We start from the raw sequence: 21803 nt of genomic DNA, 5'->3' as shown, positions 1-21803 counted from the left end.
ACAGTTTTACCTTGATTTTTTTCCTATTAGCTAAATAATGTTTTCGTTAAAAATTAGAGACATTTTCAATTTCAAATAAATGTGTAAAGGCCAAAAAATGTAGTATAAGTCAATTACAAGTCCTCCCAGTGCTTTCCAGAGACAAGAAAATATGTTTTATCTTTTATAGGAACAGACAAAAACAGCGCTTCAGGAAGAAGGCGGAGGCAGATTATATATAATTAAACATAGTTCATCCCTTGGGAATATAGGCAGTGATTCTTCTTGATTTTTCTTTAATGTTCTTCTAATTTTCCGTAGAGCTCTGAGCAGTTGGCATGTATGCCGAAGGCATCTTAATGACTGGTTGTTTTATGTTAATTATTTTAAGATAATTATTTGAGCAATACATGAACAGATAAAATTTAGAGAGAAAGTAGAGAAATCAATGCAGTATTTAAAAACTTTACTAGTGAACAGTAAAAGTGAATACTTTTTTATTTCAGAACTTTCAGCCAACACAGCTGCCTTTGCTAAAAGTGCTGCCATGTTAGGTAATTCTGAGGACCACACTGCTTTATCTAGAGCTCTGTCTCAGCTTGCGGAAGTGGAGGAGAAGATAGACCAGTTACATCAAGAACAGGCTTTTGCTGACTTTTATATGTTTTCAGAACTACTTAGTGACTACATTCGTCTTATTGCTGCAGTGAAAGTAAGCCTCATTTTGCAATCTTCCTTGAGTTTTTCTCACTTCAGTGGTTTGCTTTTAAGAAGAATTTGGTTACCCATTAGGCATGTATTTAAGTGTGTAAGTTCTGTATTCTCTCAATACATATAGATGGCTTCAAGATGGATGATTCATAGCCGAATACTTTCTTCCACTGTGACTTGGACAATGGTAGATACAACTGATGTTTTTAAGAGGTGTAAACAATGCCAAATACAGTGAAAACGATACACGTGTACCTACATACTTACCTATACAAGCTTGCACCTAACCGGTAGCATTTATTTGTTCACTCTAGTTTGAACTAAAAGTAGCCATGGACTCTGTTATCGTTAGTAAAGGTATGATAGGAAGCAGAACAAAACCAGAACTGATTGTTGCATAAATGTTGAATGGTGGCTTGTAGCATTCATCTGAACTAGAAGCAAACATTCTTTGCACACACTGAAATATGTAGTCACTGTATATTTAGAGCTGACTCGGGACTAGATTAGATAATGAATTGTGTTATCTTGTAGTAATGTTTAAGGATGAACAGTTAAGTTTCTGAATAGTTGGGAAAGTAATCTAGTTAACTAATGAAAATTGGTTTTCTACAGATGTCTCCAGTGTTCATATAGTTAAAGTGCGTGTTATTTTATCTATCCTATGTTTCAAAAGGTACTTTAAGACCCTATGGTGTCTTTCAATTATTTTTATGAGCATTAATCATTATAGGGTGGAGGAACTGGGAATTTACCTTTTACTTTGAATTCAGACAGAGTTACTGAGACCTTGTTCCTTTTTTTCAGTTAAAGTCTGTGTCCAATTTAGTATTAATACGTAGAACATTGATACACTGTATATCATTTACAATCCTCTTCTCAAGCTAACAGTGACAGTTATTGCTAGAGGGTTCTTAGCTCTAAAGAATGGCGCTATCTTGGGATTGGTAAAATTACCAGTCTTGGTCATATTTACTCTTAGGTGTTACTCTGTATATTTCTGGTGGTTAATTGTACTTTTCAGTTACTTAAGGTAATATAGACAGCAGTTATTAGAGTGTACTTCATTGTACATGGGCAACTTGTGATATGCAGAAATCCATTTCAAACATAATGGTTCTTGTTCCTCTCCCATCCAATCTCACCTCATTCCAGAACTCCCACTAGCATGAGGGCTGCTGTAAAAAAGTAGAGCACCTTTCAGAATACCTATGGATCCAAAAAGGGAAGCCAGGCAGTGTCTGTAAGAAGGAGTACCTGCTGAGGAGCACTAACCCGGGAGATTACTCCCTGGTGGGAATGGCCTGCTTGTGTCTTGGGTGATGAGCCCTCACCTGGGCTGGCCCTGTGCTGCCTCAGTCTTCCCTGCTGTATTTTTACCTTCTCTGAAATTCACTTAAGTTCATGTTTTGCAGAACAACACTGACACCAGAAGATGTACCATGATCAACTGAGTTTGGGAGATAATGTATACAGTATCCCTGTCTTACAGATTGAGAGAGCATTAAAATGCTCATAACTGTCTAGGAGTAAAAAATAAAATAAAACATTTAACCTTATGTAATAATCCAGAGATTTACAAGGTCATATGAACAGGAGTTCTTTTCTACTTAATATCTTTTTACATAAATGGAACAGACTTTGAGAAGAACTGAATTAGTGATTCCTTGACTGAAAGAAAGTTAAAGAGCCATGCTTAAGTTATATCTTGAAGTAAATTAAGCTCTTTCACATCGACTTTTTGTTTTCTGCTGAAACCTTGCCCAGGTCAGCTGCATAAAGGAGTTGAGAAATTATGGGATAGATTGAGAGGGAATTTTTGTGGTCTTAGGTTTGGTTTGGGTTTTTTTTTAAACCGATTTATTTGTATTTGAAAATGTGATCCATGGACATATTAAATCTCAAACCCAAAAAGGTCAAGTTCAGGGGCTCCTGGGTTGCTCAGTCAGTTAAGTGGCCGACTTTGGCTCAGGTCATGATCTCGTGGTCTGTGGGTTCAAGCCCTGCATCAGGCTCCGTGCTGACAGCTCAGAGCCTGAAGCCTGCTTCAGATTCTGTGTCTTCTTCTCTCTGTGCTCCTCCACTGCTTGCACTCTGTCTCTCTGTCTGTCTCTCTCTCAAAAATAAATAAACATTAAGAAAATTAAAAAAAAAAAAAAAAAAAAAAAAAGCCAAGTCCTTCTCTACCCAATACCATGGGTCTCTTTCCTCAGTCAAATGCTGTTACATTCTTGTATGTCTTTACAGCCTTAGCTATGCGTGTGTATGACACTAATTTTCTTTTTCTTGCCACCTTTCTTTCCCTTTCTCTTTTTTCTTCCCTCTCTTCATCTCTTCCTTCTTGAAGAAGGAGCATACTATATGTACCGTTCCTTGCCAGCTTTTTCACCCACTCTGTTTTGGGCAAGTGTTCACATTAGCCTCTGTAGATACATTACATTCTTTTTAAGGTTTGATTGGATAGCCTCAGTCTACTTGCAAATAGTAAGTTTTTTGAAAATCACTCTTTGGGCATTAAACTTCCTAGAAGTAGATAGAGTTGCTTGGCCAAAGGGTATATGAATTTTAAATTTCAGTAAATACTCTTTTGTTAACTGTCTGAAGAGATTATACTCCTTTGTACTCCCATCATCGTATGTGTTCCTTCTTCTCCCACCCAAATAACAAAGGTGCTTTTTGGTATAAGTTTTCATTTCTTTAGTTGTGAATTTAAGCCTATTTACAAATGTTAAGCCATTTCCATTTCTTTTTGTGTGTGTGAACTCTTCATGTCCTGTGTCCAGTTTTCTTTTGTGTTTGGTCTTCTGTATTTCTAATAGCTACTTAATACTACCTAGCCCTTTGTTTTTATCCATATTGAAAATACTTTTCTGATGATAAGTTTGAAACTAAAAGTGCTTTAGACCCAAAGTGGGGAAGGAGCTAAGACCAGCCACTTACGTATTACTTAAGCCTGGCCGTGTATCCAGGAAACTCCTGCTTTTCTCTTTGTACAGGGCATGGCCTCTCACATGTAGGACTCCACATTTTGGCTAGTAATGTTACCTAACATATATTAAGCATTGAACTCATTGTATGCATTCTCATGTATTGGCTGCCTGTGAACCCCTGCAGTAGGGTCAGGGATTGAAAATACGGTTTTCAGTATGTTTTGCACTAGAACTTTTCATGAAGAATTCTTACAGAGAATGTAAATTTATAAAACATGTAAAATACCTTGTAAGCCCACTAGATGGTTTCCTCAAAGAGTTGAAAATCTTCTTTGTTTGGCTATAAGTAATCAACATCCTTTGATGACTCCAGGAAGCTGAGTGGCATATTTTCAGAATCACTGAATTGGAAGGTGATACTAATTAAAATTAAAACTAGGAGTGGATGTGTGGATCCCTTAGTCAGTTGAGCATCTGACTCTTGATGTCAACTCAGGTCTTGACCTCAGGGTTGGGAGTTCAAGCCCTGTGCTGGGCATGAAGTGCAAAACTAAAAAAAAATTAAATTTAAAAAATTAAAATTAAAATTGTAGTGTTTTGGTGGACCAGGGAAAATGTTCCACAACTGCAGCCTTGTCTAACCTAGGCCTGTTTGCATACAAATATATAACATAAATTGGCAGAGGGATGGAGGTCCAAAGTAGTTCATCAGTGTAAATCTGTCTCTCTTACAGGAGAGGCTGGTTCTACTAGAGCAGATTTGGTTCTTGACATACAAGACAAACATGAAGTTGTGATTTAACTCATTTAAAAAAAATTTTTTTTAATGTTTATTTATATTTGAGAGAGAGAGACAGTTCATAGTGCATGAGCAGGGGAGGAAGAGAGAGAGAGAGACAGACAGACAGACAGACAGAGACAGAATTTGAAGCGGGTTCCAGGCTCCAAGCGGTCAGCACAGAACCCAATGCGGGTCTCAAACTTTCAAGCTGTGAGATCATGACCTGAGCTGAAGTCAGATACTCAACTGTCCAAGCTACCTAGGTGCCCCTAACTGATTTTTAAGGTAGCATTTCTAGAATATCAAGTGTGGTTTTGATCCTTTTTTTGGGGGGGGGGGGATTATAAGGAAAACAAACGAAGAAAAATTATTTCTCTTTAGAGCTGAGATTAATTTTTTTTTATTATAATCTGACTTTCATAGTTCTATCTTTATTTTAGAGCTCCTATATATGTGCCACAATAAACATGTAATGGTTCTGGAATCTGATTAGATAATAAATTGGGCAGGGATAAAATTAAATTACTGTATCACCAAAAACGCCATTTTATATATATTGAGAACTTAAGCAAATATTGAAATTGAAGGGCATTTTGGTTAGTTTTTGCCCTGTATTCATACATATTTTAAGTAATCAAATTGTTACTAAACAGAGGAGTTTATAAATGAAGAGCTGATGTGGTGGCCCTCTTCTCTTAAAGATGAGAAATAAAATCTTAAATTTTGGTGTTGTGTATGTGTAGGGGGTTAATGAGGGGCAAGTGTTGTTTAAATGGTAGTGACTTTCTGCATCTACTTATGGTAAATGTATTATTTTTCTTATTTTTCACGCAATTAATTTGGCTGAAGCAAAATTAAGTTCTAATAAATACCTTGGGACAGACACCTGGGTCGCTTGATTTTGGTTCAGGTCATTATCTTGGAGTTCCTGGTATCAGAGCCCTGGGACAGCTTCCGTGCTGATAGCACAGGGCCTGCTTGGGAGTCTCTCTCTCTCTCTCTCTCTCTCTCTCTGCCCCTCCCCTCTCTTGCTTGTGCACACACCTGCTCTCTCTCAAATAAACATTTAAAATAAAAGAATGTCATGAGGAAAATGTCTTTTAACTATAAGAAAAGCAGGCAGAGCACCTGGGTGGCTTAGTCAGTTGAGCATCCAACTTCGGCCCAGGTCGTGATCTCTCATTTCGCAGGTTTGAGCCACACACCCAGAGCCTCTCTCTGCCCCTGCCCCACTTATGTGCTCTCTCTCTCAAAAATTAAACATTAAAAAAAAATTTTTTTAAAGCAAAGGGGACAGTAAGATTTACTCAGTAATGTGAGAAGAGAAATTATATGAGATGACAAATTAAAACTAACAAGGTAGATTTAAATACCTGAAATAAGATGCTTTGACTTATCAGTTTGCCCACGATGTCTTTTGTCCTGGTTAATTTGAAATATGCAGGGTCTTTGGAAAGAAAACACTTTGGTTTGTGGTTGATTTAGAGGTTTTTGTTTTTGTTTTTTTTTTAATGCCGTTGCGCACATTTTTGAAATATGCAGTAATATAAATGTGGTCCAGTTAATGGTTTTTTCCTATGTTATTGTGTTATTATTATTTGTACTTTTAGTATAAATCCAGGAGTTAATCAACTCTAATTTATTTGTGTGTGGTTTTAGGAATAATCCATAACAGTACCTGCTAATTATTAAACATCTGCTAGGTTAAGACACTGTGCTATTTTTCATTTTATTTCCAATCCACTAATATAGATCTCCTTTTCTTCCTTCTATATTTGGGGAATCTGTGGCTTACAGAAATTAATTTACCCAGGATCATACAGTGACAGAGCTAATATTTGGATCCAAATTTGGTTTGTTCCCAAGCGTATATTTTTAAGATAGATTATCTGTGTACTCTTCTCTTCAGCAAGTCCCCATAAGAACATGGATTTATTTATTTCTTGATCCAAGAAGTTCTTTATTTGGGATAATGAAAATAACTCTGGTTTACTGCTTTCTGGTTCACCCAGTGTATTAACACCGGCTTCATCAGTTCAAATAGTAAATACTAAAATAATATGAATATATCTCCAATATCAAAATAGAGGATTTATTATGACATTCTCCCATCCTATCTGTCACCGTTTTTCAGGAGATTCTAATTACTTTACTCTTTTATGTTCATATTTCAATTCTTATTTCCATCCTTTTGTTCTTACTTTGCCAAACTCCTTGAAAGAAGTAGTGGATTTGGTTGACTTGGTCTCTTACCATCTTTTGGTCTAGTTTTTCATTTGGTCCTGCCTACTAGATGTGTGTGTGCATGTGCGTTTCACACACACACACACACACACACACACACACACACACATTTTCCCTGTTCATCTTGTGTAGGACTATCTCTTTTGTTGTTGTTGTTACACCTTTACTTTTTCATTGCTTTGCTTTTATTTGCTGTGGGTCATCTCTTCCACATTTTTACTTCCTGTAGTCTCACGGTGTTTTCTCATTTTATTCTTTTCAATTTCTGGCCTATTTCCAACACTTAAATCTGTGTTTGATTTTTTTTTTTTTTTTTTTTTAAGTAGGAAAACTTACAATGTAAATATGATACCAGCCTTTTCCTATTAAATCTGTCTTCATAAAACTCTGTTAGAAACTTATTACAAGCTAAATTTAAAACCCAAATGGCTGGTGAAATAAATGCATCTTGTATGTAGTTTCTGTTTATTTATTCAGAGCTCTTCTAGTCACAGGGACTTGTTTTTGTTTTCAAGGAAGTGAACACAGAAATTTCTTTTATATTGGCATCTTTATTTGCATTATCTTAGCATATAAGAATGGCATTTAAAATACTTTTATTGTTTTCAGTATTACAGCACTCCAAGTATAATGAAAGTAATTCAGTGGTAACTCTCTCGCTTAATAGCATTATGTCGTTCACTTATAGGGTGTGTTTGACCATCGGATGAAGTGCTGGCAGAAATGGGAAGATGCCCAAATTACTTTGCTCAAAAAACGTGAAACTGAGGCAAAAATGATGGTGGCCAACAAACCAGATAAAATACAGCAAGCTAAAAATGAAATAAGAGAGGTGATTAATATAAAATGCTTTATTTATCACTTTACTCAAATTTTCCGTGAGTCATTCGTATATGCATAATTTTTCATAAATTTTTTTCTGAGCCATTCAACACTAGCCATTTCTCCATAATTTTATGAACTGTGTTAGAATTACGTTAATGTTTTGATCATCATCAAAAATCTCCAGAGCCCTTTCTTACTGCCACACGATTATTATGGAATGGATAAAGAAGCGCACAAGGAAAAGATTTAAATTAACCTCTAATTAGTAATTACACATTTCTTTTGAGATGGTTCATTTAATTTCAGATAATTACTTATTTTATGTTGTAGAGCATAGACTTGCCCCATATTTAGCTTTCCAAGCAACATTATCCCCCATATATATGTACTATATATGGTATTTTAGTAAATTTGTATAAGTTTATTATAATTTATACACTTCTTTTGCCATGCTTCAATAAGGAAATTGAAGAGGTAGGACAACCTTTATATTACTAAAAGTAAATGTACCTGCTCTTTGAAGAGTATGTACCACTGTTTTGGTTACATAGTGGGAAAATACCATTTCATTGCTTAAGTCTTCAGTTATTTTATTTTAGCTGTTCCATTGGTCACTGGTCACATGTTTTGTTGTTTCTGTACTGAATTTAATGTTGACGAGCAAGGTCTTCAGTAGACCATAAATTCCACACTTTTTTTTTAAGCCGAACATTTTACTATTAAAAAATGTTTTTTAAATGTTTGTCGTACACTTTTCTTAATTTGAAGTATTTCCATGGGCATATAAATTGTGATGAACGTGTATTCTTGAACTTGGCAGAATATTTTTGATATAATATGGAATTATTAATGATATCAAAAAGAACACTGCTAAATTATTTCATAGTGAATTTTATACTCAATGTTTTCATCTTTCTTAGTCGTATAATTAAGCTGTGGAGATTGTAATTGATTAAGTACTGAAATATCCTCATCATGGGGTGCCTGGGTGGCTCAGGCGGTTGAGCGTCCAACTTCGGCTCAGGTCACGATCTCGTGATTGATGAGTTCGAGCCCCGCGTCGGGCTCTGTGTTGACAGCTCGGAGCCTGGAGCCTGCTTCAGGTTCTGTGTCTCCCTCTCTCTCTGCCTCTCCCCTGCTCATGCTCTGTCTCTCTCTGTCTCAAAAATAAATATAAACATTAAAAAAAAATTTTTTTTAATATTGTCATCTTGAGTAAATGTGATAGTGAAATATTAATGAAAATTAACCTCCTAGGTGTTTCTGCTACTTAGAAGTTAGATGAAAGTTTGAATGATCCTGAATTGGGCTTTGCCAGTAGTGAGCTTCCTCAGGGTCTACAGACCTTACATTAAATGAGCTAGTTCTATAATATTTTCCTGACAAGAGTTATAAATTTGTGCTTTTTTGTTTGTTTTTATTAGTGGGAGGCAAAGGTACAACAAGGAGAAAGAGATTTTGAACAGATTTCTAAAACAATTCGAAAAGAAGTGGGAAGATTTGAGGCAAGTATAATAATTTTACACTTGTCCCAACAACGTGGTCTTTTTTTTTTTTTTTTTTTTTTTTTTGCTGTGATTTTGTAGTAAAATCAAATTTAGTTTTGTACTAATGGAGTTTTTCTTCATGTACTACAGAAAGAACGAGTGAAAGATTTTAAAACTGTTATTATCAAGTACTTAGAATCATTAGTACAAACACAACAACAGGTAAGCTTGTTTTCTTTATGACTTATGTTATAACTTATAAATTCTCCTAGGACTTACTTTGGTATACGTCTTCATTTTAAACACGTCAGTGAAAGGAGCTTTTATACTTACGGAAAATAAGAAATGGGGTAGAGAAAACTGATGACCACAGAGGAAATAATTACTGGTAGTTAAACTGGAAAGTCTCAGGTCCTTTTTGCCTCTGCTCTTGAACACCAGGCAAGATGCTTTTTTCCCACCGTTAGGTGATGAGAAACTTGCTAGACAGTCTTTTCCCTTTTCTTGTCTTCCTAGTTTTAGTTCCCTAGTGATCACAGTGGTTTGAGTAAATTCTTACAGTGAGCTCTCTTCCATAACAGAACTTAAATGAAAAACTAGCCTATTTAAGGTTAGCAGGCAGGGGTGGGGGTTGTGCTGTTTTGGTCTTTATTTTGTGTGTGGTTTGTGATGATTGTATGCCACAAAATTTGTCTCCTTAACGAGAGAACAGAGAAGACCGTGGCTTTTAATTAAAGTCTCTAATAAGAAAATAGTACAGGTTTTTTTTTTTCTGTTTGCTCTATTACAAGTTTGAGTAATCAAATTATATGTAATGTTTTGAATAAAAGGATGTCTTCTTTCTCCAGTTTTAAAATATGTAGATAGAAACTTGATTATGTAATATAAAATAGATTAGTTTTTGATTAAGCAATGACATTATATGTTCAGATTACATTTAGTCTTTAAATACTTAGTTCACCAAGTTAGATTTTTTTTTTAATTAATTAATTTATTTATTTATTTTTTAATATATGAAATTTACTGTCAAATTGGTTTCCATACAACACCCAGTGCTCATCCCAAAAGGTGCCCTCCTCAATACCCATCACCCACCCTGCCCTCCCTCCCACCCCCCAAGTTAGATTTTTTTAAAAGAACAATTTACATGAACTTGTTTTTAAAGGAGTTGTTTTAAACATAACTTCAGTTTATACTTTCATTAATTCTGTGGACTATTGAAGAAACACTGGCAGCTGATTCCTTCCAGTTTCAAGAGAGACTGCATGTGTCCCTTTCTTTCCTGCCTAGTATTTTCTTTTCTTGCTCCTTTTTTTTTTTCATTGTTTTTGGCTACCAATAACATAAAATGTGAATACCCTCTGATTAGGATGTTATCCCTTCATATTGGAACAGTTCATTGCAGTTTTATTATTTAAGGTAGTCTCATTTAATTTACAGTAACAATCTGTTTCTATATACAATTCCACATAAGCCAAAAAAATCTGAAGTTTTAAGGTATTTTAAAAACTATATTGTTTACATCAAAAACTGAAATTAGCCAGTGGGAATTAACATTTAAAATAATTTACACACGAAATATGTTGACAGACTTCAGTTAGGGACATTTAAATGATCCCATTTGGAAACAGGCTATAGTAGGGGCTCCTGGGTGGCTCAGCTGGTTAAGCATCCACCTTCAGCTCACAGTTTGTGAGTTCGAGCCCTGCGTCGGGCTCTGTGCTGACAGCTCAGAGCCTGGAGCCTGCTTTGGATTCTGTTTCTCCCTCTCTCTCTATTTCTCCCCGACTTGTGCTGTCTCTCAAAAAATAAACGTTAAAAAAAAAGTTAGAACCAGACTTTAATAAATGTTAGTCATTGTTAGCTACTTACATATACATTTTTAAATGCGGTACGGAATATGTGCATATAAATGACAAAAAGGTAATTAGAATATCTTTGGTTGTGATCCACAGCTGATAAAATACTGGGAGGCATTCCTGCCTGAAGCCAAAGCCATTGCCTAGTGAGAAGATTTCTGTTATGAAGATCTTGGATGTTTGTTCCAGTTACGCTGAATTCCACAGTGAAACCATTTAAAACCATCTAAATAAACCACTCTATATTTTATGAATTACATGTGGTTTTTTATATATATATAAATATATATATATATATATATATATACACATATATATATATACACATATATATACTCTGCCATTTTATTACAAGCTGCATGTCCCGGCCCTCCTTGACTTAAGTGGACTGTGGCATGACATTCTGCAGTACTTTGCTGAATTGAACACTGTTGTGTCTTAAATACTTGCACTAAACAGTGCACTGCAAGGCCAGACAATTTTACATATTTTTTTCTTTACAATACATTCTGTAGCGTGTTTGCCCTCGTTATGAAGTGAATTATCAACATGTTGATTAATGTTCACTTATACATTCCTGTACAGAAATTATGATTTTGTGATTACAGTAATAAAATGCTATTCCTTGTGAAGTATTAGTAACAAATTATTTGGGTATATAAACATATTAGAGATCTTTTGAAAGCATTTTTAATGGGAAGAAATTTTTGCTTCTAGATATGCCTAGGTGATATGATCCATTAATTTTTTTTTAGTTGACAGAAAAGGCTGAACTCTTGTTATAAATGACTAAATGAAGGTTAAGTTTTCTTCTGAAATCATCATAAACCAAAGAACATTTATCTTTTGATTCTACTCTGGAGAATGTTCTTGTCTTTAGTAAAGCAGAGAATGAATGATTGCTTTCTTGTTTTACTCCATCCCTATTACCAATGTCCAATTTAGGAATTAGGAAAAAAATGTATTTATGTGCTTCTATTACAAGTCCTATGATTTCGCTCATCTTCAAAGCCCTAGACTTTGTGTCTTAGTTAACTTACTCCTTGCCTTCTCTTTGTTTTTCGTTTGAAACTAATGGTAAGGTCATCTTTGCTCGTAACGGACAAAGAAAGGTACCACGCTAAAATCCCCTATGATTTGGTGAATAACATAAAGCAAATTTGAAGTAAAATGAAATTTGTCTTTGTCAACCTTCTTACCTATTCTGTATCCTCTTGAGATGGCTGTTACATGCTCCTTGAGGCTGTCGAAAGTTCAAGTTATGACTGGCATCAGAGTTGTTTTCATTTTTTAACGTGTTCTTAAAGATACCCCTCTTCTTAAGCTTACCACGTGCGTCTCCCAGAGGAGACAGATGTGGTACGTGTAACTGAGTCCTTTCTGGCAGTTTACTGGATACAGTTAATAGCTCAGAGTGTTCTCAGGATGTGTTTGCTTCCACTTGTTTTAGCTGAAGTTTTAAGCCTACTGTCGGCATTACTGATTTTTATACTCCTAGAACTCAGAGGAGTACCTGATTCTTAATAGGTTAATAGGAAAGACTTGATCAATCGAACAGGAAAAAGAAGTCCTGGAAGATGCAAAAATAAGACACTCTCTTAAGAAGGAGAAACTAACGCAGAAATAGGACTTCTACTGTTGCTTCTGTTGGAGATAACTTAGAAACTTGTGCCAAATGAGCAGTTCGTAGTAGAGTGTATGAGATGCCGTCTTCTGGTCCCATTAACCCTGAGCAAAATCTCGCCTTACCGGGAATAGTTTGGCTACAGTCATGTCTTGTTACTATGTCCATAGTCACATTACTTGCAGAGACAGAGTTGACATTCAGGATAATAACTCGGTGAGATCACCCATTCCACTGGGGTACGCTCATTAGAGTATTCAGCACCTCTCAAAAGTAATAATTATTCTCAGTCTTATTCAAGCTGAAGAGAGTAACAGACCCAGTTCCCGTTCCAGATTTCATTCCCCTCAGTAGTCTTTACTAGAAGAGAAAGAGTCTTTTGGAAATTTCAAGTAAATTATATGAGCCTCTGGTAGCTACCAGTCTTTTTAATATCTTCACCGCTGAGCCCACCTCCACCTATAATCTTTGCGCCTCCTATTCATACTACTGAAATAATTTCACTCCAAAGAAATAGAATAGGAACATTAATAGTGCTAACAACGTTAGCCTTTTATACAACTGAACTTAATTTTTTTCCTTAAACCAGACAAATAAGGACTAAGTATAATACAGTGGATCAAGCTGAACCTGGAGTCAGCATACGTGTGTTCATTCTTCTATCACTTTGTAACTATGTGACTTTGGCCTTACCACATAAAATTCATCTGTAAAACAAGGGTGTAAGACTGATTCCTGAAGTGCCTTTCCACTTTAAAATAGTTTGCTTAGGGGCGCCTGGATGGTTCAGTCGGTTAAGTGTCCGACTTCAGCTCAGGTCATGATCTCATGGTTCGTGAGTTCGAGCCCCGCGTCAGGCTGTCTGCTGTCAATGCAGAGCTCACTTTGGATCCTCTGTCTCTGCCTCTGTCTGCCCTTCCCCTGCTCATTCATATTCCTTCTCTCTCTCTCTCTCTCTCTCTCTCTCTCTCTCAAAAATAAGCTTTCAAGAATAAAATGTTTGCTTAAAATACCAAACTTCAATATAAATATTCTGTTAGAAAATTAAATTGTAATCAGAATCACCTTGTATAATAAAATAAAGCTAGAAATGTATGTAAAAATAGGATTTCTAAAACAAAAAGATGTTTTCCTGGTTGTATTTTTTGACAAGCTCTTTTCAACTATTTGGCTTGTTTTATACATACATATATATTTATACTAGCCTCATAACACCCTTGTTTCACTGTTCTTTAAACTTTTTAATTTTATTATCCACATCTAGTAAAGTTTTACAAGTTCCTCGTGCAAGTTGTTTCATATGTGGTTTTTAAATATAAATGAACCTCTTAACAAAGTCCTATTTCTCTAAAGGAATGAAATCAGATGAATAGAAAAGTAAGACAAAATGCTTCATATCTTGAGGTCTAAGGGGAATTAAGACATTTTTCTGTCTGAAATAAAGCTCGGTGACTTCACTTTTCTTGTGGCTCCCTTTTTGAGCAGTCGCAATTAACAAAAGTCGAGGGGACAGCAGAATTTCACTAACAGTTACTAGAGATAGGCTGAGCAAAAGTTCTCATGTCTTAAAGGATGGGAGCTTGCTCAAGGATCCTTTTCCCAAGGAAAGATAACATCTGGGGAAAGGAAGTCCAGTCACTGGCTGGGGAACTTTGGAGGCATTTTCATATTCTGTTCGCTAGTCCGGAAATGTATATATTTCTCCATGTGACACAGTCACTGTTTCAAAGTATTGAGAAAAAGACTTTGAATAGAATCACCATATCCTTCCTTATCCAGAATCCAGAGTCTAGTAAGTATCAGTGCTAACCCTCACAGTGAAGGCTATGGTTTCAAGTAATAATGAAGATAGGTGGTTGGCCAGGTGCAGAATAAGCAAGAAGAGAGGAATTACAAGAGTGGTGTGAACAGTGGCTGATTACTCTGCTTTTTACTCTCATTCCTGTGGAGGGAGTTCATGGTTATCTGTGGATGAGGTCCTTAAGGGTTTAGGCCAATAAAAATGTTAATGTGAGCCTCCTAAATAATTTGAAGCTTTTTATAGCCAAATTTTAATGAACAAAAGAAACAAAATTAATTTAAATGTATACCCGGTAGCTCATGTCAAAATGTTATTTTAATGTGTAATCCAGTATATCAAGGATTATTGCAATCTTTTACATTCTGTTTTTCATTCTAAACCTTTGCTATCCATTGTGTATTTTCCATTCTTACCACCTCTCCATTCACACTAGCCACACTGCAAGCGATTGGTTGTCACAGGTGGCTCGTGGCTATGATACTGGACATTGCAGGTTTGAACAATGCCTGTGGCAGGCCAATCTAGGTACAAGACTTTGTAGCATGGTGCTTTGCAAGTAGTGGATACTCTGTATCCACTGTGAATTAATTGTAGCACTGTATTGCCAGAAGCCGACTTCAAGACTCTGGGACAACTTCTTCCTCTTCCTGATGAGCAGATCCAGAGTTTAAATCATTACGATTGAACTGATTTTTCCTGTTTTTCCTGTTAACCATCTGTGAACATTCTTCCTTGAAAACACGTGATGAGCTTTTCAAGATTCCACTTCTAATCGTTAACGAATATAATTCTAGGAAGTCCTTTGGGATCCAGAGAATTTATTTCTTCCAACTGTTAATTCAGAAGTGGCTATGAATAGAAGACTGTACAAAACAGGAAAGTTGCAGCTTGCGGTCTAATCTTTTAACGTACGTGAAGAAATTAAAAATGGTCCTCTTCCTTTCTTCTGTCACATACTTTTTAAAAAATTATTTACGGATTAATTCAGAGTATTTTTTTTTTTAATTAGCTGGGTGAGATGGAAACTTTGTAATTAAAGCTAATTAAGGTGAAGCTGCCCACTTGTTAGTACACAGAAAAAAATTTTTTTTTTTTATTAAGGCCAATTAATGGGATAAACTGCTCTAAGGGAGCACTTGGAGAAAGAAGGCTCTATTTTAAATTTATATATATATATATATATGTATCTGTTTGATAAAAAAAAACTAAAATCAGACAAAATTTAACAGAACTAAACAATAAATTGCCTTGTTGCTTCCATAGTCAAGTCTCAAGTTATCTCTTGATTTTGATTTTAACTTACATTTTCTAGATCTTTATTTCAAACATTTCCACTATGTATATGTGTGTGCAGATTTGTATGTGTACGTAAATACATGTGTCCATGCATCACAGTGACGTTTCAAACTTCGTTTTCTAAATTTCAGCTAAAAATGTTATCCAGCCTCTTGTAGTTGAGACGTAAAGCGAATGATTTATACTTTCAGTTCCATTGTTTTAGGTGCCGTTGTTTTGCCAAAACAACTTGAGTTGAATCTGTTTCTGAATTGTATTCCCTTCTCATTTCTCCTGTTTTTCTCTCCCAGGGTCAGGATCTTGTGACCATGTACCAGAGCTATCTTAAGTCTCCTCTGAAATGCGCATTATTTCAGTCCCCCGATGTCAGCCCTCCAACCTGCTAAAATTATCCTCCTAGAGAACAATTCTTACCACAGTACCATGCACAGAAATCCTCAATAGACTCCCTACAGAGTACAGATAAAATTCCAAATTATCCAAAATCTGGCCTCATGCTACTTCCTGTCTCGATCTTACCCCTTCCCTTTGCTGTAATCAAGTGCAGCCCCTGTCTTGTGAGCATGTTCTGAACCTTCCTGAGTCTGCTGTTGTTGTTACCTTGTCTGAGTTACCTTGTCTCCTTTACCCGCAATTGTTTATATCCTATCCTTTCTTTAAACTCTAAGGTCAAATTTAAAAGTCCACATCTTCCATATATCCTTTTTAGACTCTTAACCAGACGTAAGTAAGGAGCCTCTCTTGATCCTTCAGTAGGACTCTAATATTAAACACCTTGTGCCTTCCAAATTGTGCTTATTGATGTCTACACTGCATGGCAGTTGATAGTTGTCTGGTCTTAGTGCTCCGACCAGTCTCTGTGCCCCCTTGAGGAATGACTGTGCCCTTGTTAGTTCTTGTAGAGCCTAGTATGGTTCAGCCACAGGGTGTGTATAGTTATGCATCCAGCCCACCAGTTTGAACCCTGACTCAAGAATCTATATCACTGACTTTAAGAATGGTATTTTTCAATAAAACTTAGTTTCCACATCTGTAAAATGGAAAGTAATAATTGTGCTTGTTCAGGTCATCTTTAAGGGGATTAAGATAATTGATGTGAATTTCTCAGCCATAGCAAGTGCTTAATAAATGTTGGCTATTATGTATCCACTAAGTGTTGACTGGACAATTAATACCTCCATCTGAGCAAAGAATACCTGCCTTTGGGTTATTTCACCAGTATTTGAGCCTTCTTGAAAAAAAAATAATAATAATTGGTGTATGCTTGACCAGAGTCTAACTGGCCTTGTCAGAAGGGTTTCCTCTCAGAACACTGCCTCTGGGATACGCTCTTGGAGCCCTGGGGCTGAGGGTCGGAGTTGGAGGAGGGGAATGCTTCTGGTTGAGATCAGCTTATATCCAGCCAACAAAAGTGCAACACTGTCCCCCCTCAAAATGGGTCTTGTCAGGAAATGTACTAGAGACTCTTAAGCCTAGGACAAAGGGGAAAAGGGTGAGATAGAAATGTGGCAGTTGCCCAGGGAGAAAAGTTTATTTCCACCCACAAGAACTTTGAAGATGCCGTAGACTAAAGGGAGTAGTAAGCAATGAAGAAAAAATAACGGAGAATAAAAAGATGGTGATAGCGGTTGATGGGGCCGCAGCACTTGGCCAGCCAAGTGACAGGGAGGGTCTGACCACTCGGTGGAAATACAAAAGGAGATAGTTTACAGAAGTGGAAATAAAAGTGGGTAGGTTCCATTCCATAAATACCTGTTCAGTCTCCACCACGTGCTTCAGGCACTGAAGCAATGGATTAAGATCAGGGAGATACAAGAAGGTTGCCCAGGATGATGACCAGGTTTCCAGCTTTAACCACTTACGAATACTGCTGCTCTGCTTAACCATGATATTAAAAGGAGTGGAGGTTTGGGGAAGGATGAAAATGAGTCAGGACTAGATATTGCATCATCACTTTAGAAACGTGACCATGCTCTGTTCCTTAAAACCATGATTGTTCATGCAAGGAGCCTCGGAGAACAAACAGGAGGAGATGAGTTTGCCGGGGACACATCCAGGGTAAAGCTAATGTCTAAAGTGGAAATGGAAGTTCAGAAGTCAGGTAGATGGAAAAGAGCCTCAGAACGAAGTAGAGACGCTTCTTCTGAACAAAAAGGAAAGGAAGGTGGTGTGAATTTGGAAATAAAGACTGAAATTTTTTTCTTGATGTAACAGGAAGTTAAGCCATCAGGGAGTGATGTCAACAGGAAAGCCAAAGAAGATTGCAGGGCAAGGAAGAATGGTATGTGTTTAGACAACTGGCCTACAGATGGGTAGGAACAGGAATTACAAATGAGCTTGGAAATCGTGAATTTGCAGTGAAGCCAAGCAGAGAGAATATCCATTTCTTCAGCCATGAGAAAGCAGGATCTAACACAGATTGTTGGATTCATTCAGAACTAGTGATTGGTGGTGGGTGTGAGGGAAAGTCAAGGGGAAGGGGATTTTGAAATAAGTTTGTAAGACTACAGGGGCGCCTGGGTGGCTCCATCGGTTAAGCGTCCCACACCGGCTCAGGTCACCATCTCACGGTTCACGGGTTTGAGCCCCCCGTCGGGCTCGGTGCTGACAGCTCAGAGCCTGGAGCCTGTTTTGGATTCTGTGTCTCCCTCTCTGCCCCTCCCCTGCTTGCGTTCTGTCTCTCAAAAATAAACATTAAAAAAAATTTTTTTAATATAAAAGAATAAAAGACTACAGAGGCACAAACTGAGAGAGGCAGATGAAGTGATGAGGTCAGAGGAGGAAACCTAAGTTTCCTGACATTAGTTGTTAGTATGTTGCCGTTTAAAAAAAAAAAAAAACAGGGGCGCCTGGGTGGCGCAGTCGGTTAAGCGTCCGACTTCAGCCAGGTCACAGTCTCGCGGTCTGTGAGTTCGAGCCCCGCGTCAGGCTCTGGGCTGATGGCTCGGAGCCTGGAGCCTGTTTCCGATTCTGTGTCTCCCTCTCTCTCTGCCCCTCCCCCGTTCATGCTCTGTCTCTCTCTGTCCCAAAAATAAATAAAAAACGTTGAAAAAAAAAATTAAAAAAAGAAAAAAAGAATACCATCAATATGCCAAACAACTGCTCAGGGCTCTTTAGTGGTGCGATTCAGGTTATTTCCTCAAATTTACCTTTCAGCTTGCCAACCTATTGAAAGCTTTTGCTTGTCAGTAGATAAAAATCAACTCCAGTCTTATGATTTCTAAAGTAATGTTTATCTCATCCAGTTATTACTTGCATACAGTTTGGAGACTAAACTAGTTTCAGGGAGCACCCGGCTGCCTCAGTTGCTGGTGCAGGCACCTCTTGATCTCAGGGTTGTGAGTTCGAGCCCCATGCTGGGTGTAGAGATTACTTCGAAACAAAATCATATATATATATATATATATATATATATATATATATATACACACATACATACATATATATATATATATTCAAGGATATATATATCAAAAAATACATATAAATATCCTTGAGTAGGAGGAAAATAAACTAACATCGGAAAGGCTAAATGACAAAATAGAGGGCTTCTATGCCCCACATGTACCTCAGTTTCCCAGTACTTTTCCTGAAAGATAACCTCCCTACGTTTAGCTGTTCTACCATTTACATCACCTTCACATTTCTAAATAAAGTGCGTGTCCGGCTAGCTTTTTGTCCGTCTGCCTCATGCCCTCATGCCCCTCCTCCCCCGCCCCCTTTCAAGTGTAGTTAGGTTACAATTTCTGGTTAAATCCGTATTTAATGCTCGCAGTAGTGTGCCTATACAAATATTGTTCAGCATGGAAAGTTGTAGTATATTTAATCACGATTTTCTTTTTTAAAAAACAAACTTTATTTTCTAGAACAGTATTAGACTTACAGAATCTTGGGAAGAGTTCCCCTCAATATCTCATTTCCCTCATTATATATATATATATATATATATATATATATATATATACATATATATTTTAGAAAGCAATATTATTTTTTAATGTTTATTATTTTTGAGAGAGAGACAGAGCACCAGCAGGGGACAGGTACAGAGAGAGGGACAGAGAGAGAATCCCAAGCAGGCCCCACAGCTGTCAGCACAGAACCTGATGTGGGGCTCGAACTCACGAACCGTGAGATCACGACCTGAGCCGAAACCAAGAGTAGGACGCTTTACCTACTGAGCCACTCAGGCACCTGTCTTCCTGTTTCTCCACTTAGCCCTCATTTTGGTGGATATACGGAGTAGTTTCCTGAAAACAGATACATAGAAACCATACTTTTGAGACTTTATTTTAGTTTTCTTCTTAATAGATAATTTAACCAAGTATATGTTGAGAATGATTTTCTCTAGAACTTTGAAGACAGTGCCTCATTGTCTTTCAGCTTCCAGTGTTGCTGTTGAGAATTCCAAAGCCATTCTGTTTTCTGATCCGTTGTGTATGAGCTGTTTGCCACTCCAACCCTGCCGCCCCTCTGGACTCGACAAGGTCTTTTGTCCTTAGTGTTCTGGAATCTTACAGAGATTTGCTGTTGTGTATATCTGTTTTAATCCAGTATGGGTGCTTTCAATCTGGAAACCTGACATACAGTTCTGGAAATTCTCTTGAATTGTTTCACTCATGATGTCTTCCCTTCTGTATTCTCTGTCTTCTCTTTCTGGAAGACCCATCATTTGGATATTGGATATCCTGGACTTGGGCCAATATTTTTCTTTCTTATTTTCCATTTCTGTCATTTTTTTCTACTCTCTGATTACACTTCTTTGTTTTGTGATCATTCCTTTTTTTTTTTTTTTTTTTTTAATATTTATTTTGGGGGCGCCTGGGTGGCTCAGTTGTTTAAGCATCTGACTTTGGCTCAGGTCATGATCTCACAGTTCACGAGTTCGAGCCCCACTTCAGGCTCTGTGGTGACATCTTAGAGCCTGGAACCTCCTTCAGATTCTGTGTCTCCCTCTCTATCTGCCCCTTCCCTGCTCAAGCTCTCTCTCTCTCTCTCAGAAATAAACATTAAAAAATTATTTTATGGGGGCGCCTGGGTGGCGCAGTCGGTTAAGCGTCCGACTTCAGCCAGGTCACGATCTCGCGGTCCGTGAGTTCGAGCCCCGCGTCAGGCTCTGGGCTGATGGCTCGGAGCCTGGAGCCTGTTTCCGATTCTGTGTCTCCCTCTCTCTCTGCCCCTCCCCCGTTCATGCTCTGTCTCTCTCTGTCCCAAAAATAAATAAAAAATGTTTAAAAAAAAAATTATTTTATGTTTATTTTTGAGAGAGCAAGTGGGGGAGGGGCGGTAAGAGAGGGAGACAGAGAATCTGAAGCAGGCTCTGTGCTGACAGGAGAGAGCCCCATGCAGGGTGCAAACTCGTGAACCATGAGATCATGACCTGAGCTGGAGTCAGACGCGGAACTAACCAGGAATTCAGGTGCCCCTGATCAGTCCTATCTTTAAGGCCTGTATCTCTCTGAGAATGTTACTTTTTATGGTACTTTTTAAAGTTCTTTTCCTCCCCGTTTCTGTATCCTCAAAATTATTTTCTCTATTTTGGCCTCTCTTTCACATTAGATGCTCTCCTCAGATACCTATTAATCACTGAATGCCTCTTCACGTTTAGCAGTGAAACATGTTTAGCAGCGAAAGCTAGTTGGGTGCTCTGAGCAGAGTCATGGGACCTGTGAGATTTAAGCATCACTGAAGAGTGATCTCACTGAGCTGTTTGTAGGAAATTTCCAATGTGGGTGTCTCCAGATTTCTCCTCTTGGGCTGGTCAGATTTTCCAGAGAATGCTTTTCCTGTTTCCTGCCTGGAAGGTAGGAAAGTTTTCAACGTTCATCGTTCGGCATGTATATTGCCACCCCCCCCCAGACCCTCAGACAGGGTGTCAACTTAACAATGCAAGGCCTCTGTCTTCTCCCCTCTCTTGAGGACATAACCTCCAGCACATCTAGAATAGCATGGAGGTGAGGAGGTGATGAAGGAAGGGGTCTTCCCGATTCTCAGCTAGGTGTCACTCCATCTTCCGAGTTGTAGCCAACCCCCTCCCATTCTGGGAGGCACCTGCTGTTCCCTGTTGCTGTGCCTTTGACTGTTGTGCTGTGTAAATCAGGCTGGTTTTCAGCTTTCCCATTGAAATTCAGCTTTTTCTTGTTTGCTACAACAGTTACTTCTCATCCATCTGCTTTGTAGCTCACAAATATCTTGTTGCTGTTCTCTCTTCTCCTGTTTTCCCTATTTTTATGGGTGTAAGGGAAAAAAAGGGAAAGTTCCTTGTA

At 37.6% G+C, this 21803-nt stretch overlaps 1 protein-coding gene across 2 annotated transcripts in view; it reads left to right on the top strand.

Annotated features, from left to right (window-relative positions):
• Positions 1-11448, top strand: part of SNX2 (sorting nexin 2) — a 57964-nt gene extending 46516 nt beyond the window's left edge. For both annotated transcript variants that reach the window (XM_058737900.1, XM_058737908.1), the window contains 5 exons: positions 486-691; positions 7334-7477; positions 8895-8975; positions 9108-9179; positions 10913-11448. In XM_058737900.1, the coding sequence (XP_058593883.1) occupies positions 486-691; positions 7334-7477; positions 8895-8975; positions 9108-9179; positions 10913-10963 (554 nt within the window). In that variant the 3' untranslated portion in view covers positions 10964-11448. The remainder of the gene's footprint in view (positions 1-485; positions 692-7333; positions 7478-8894; positions 8976-9107; positions 9180-10912) is intronic.
• The last annotated feature ends 10355 nt before the right edge of the window (positions 11449-21803 follow it).

This window comes from Neofelis nebulosa, chromosome 1, assembly GCF_028018385.1.
Source record: "Neofelis nebulosa isolate mNeoNeb1 chromosome 1, mNeoNeb1.pri, whole genome shotgun sequence".
In the NCBI taxonomy this organism is placed as follows: Eukaryota; Metazoa; Chordata; class Mammalia; order Carnivora; family Felidae; genus Neofelis; species Neofelis nebulosa.
This window is presented reverse-complemented; position numbering and strand designations above follow the sequence as displayed.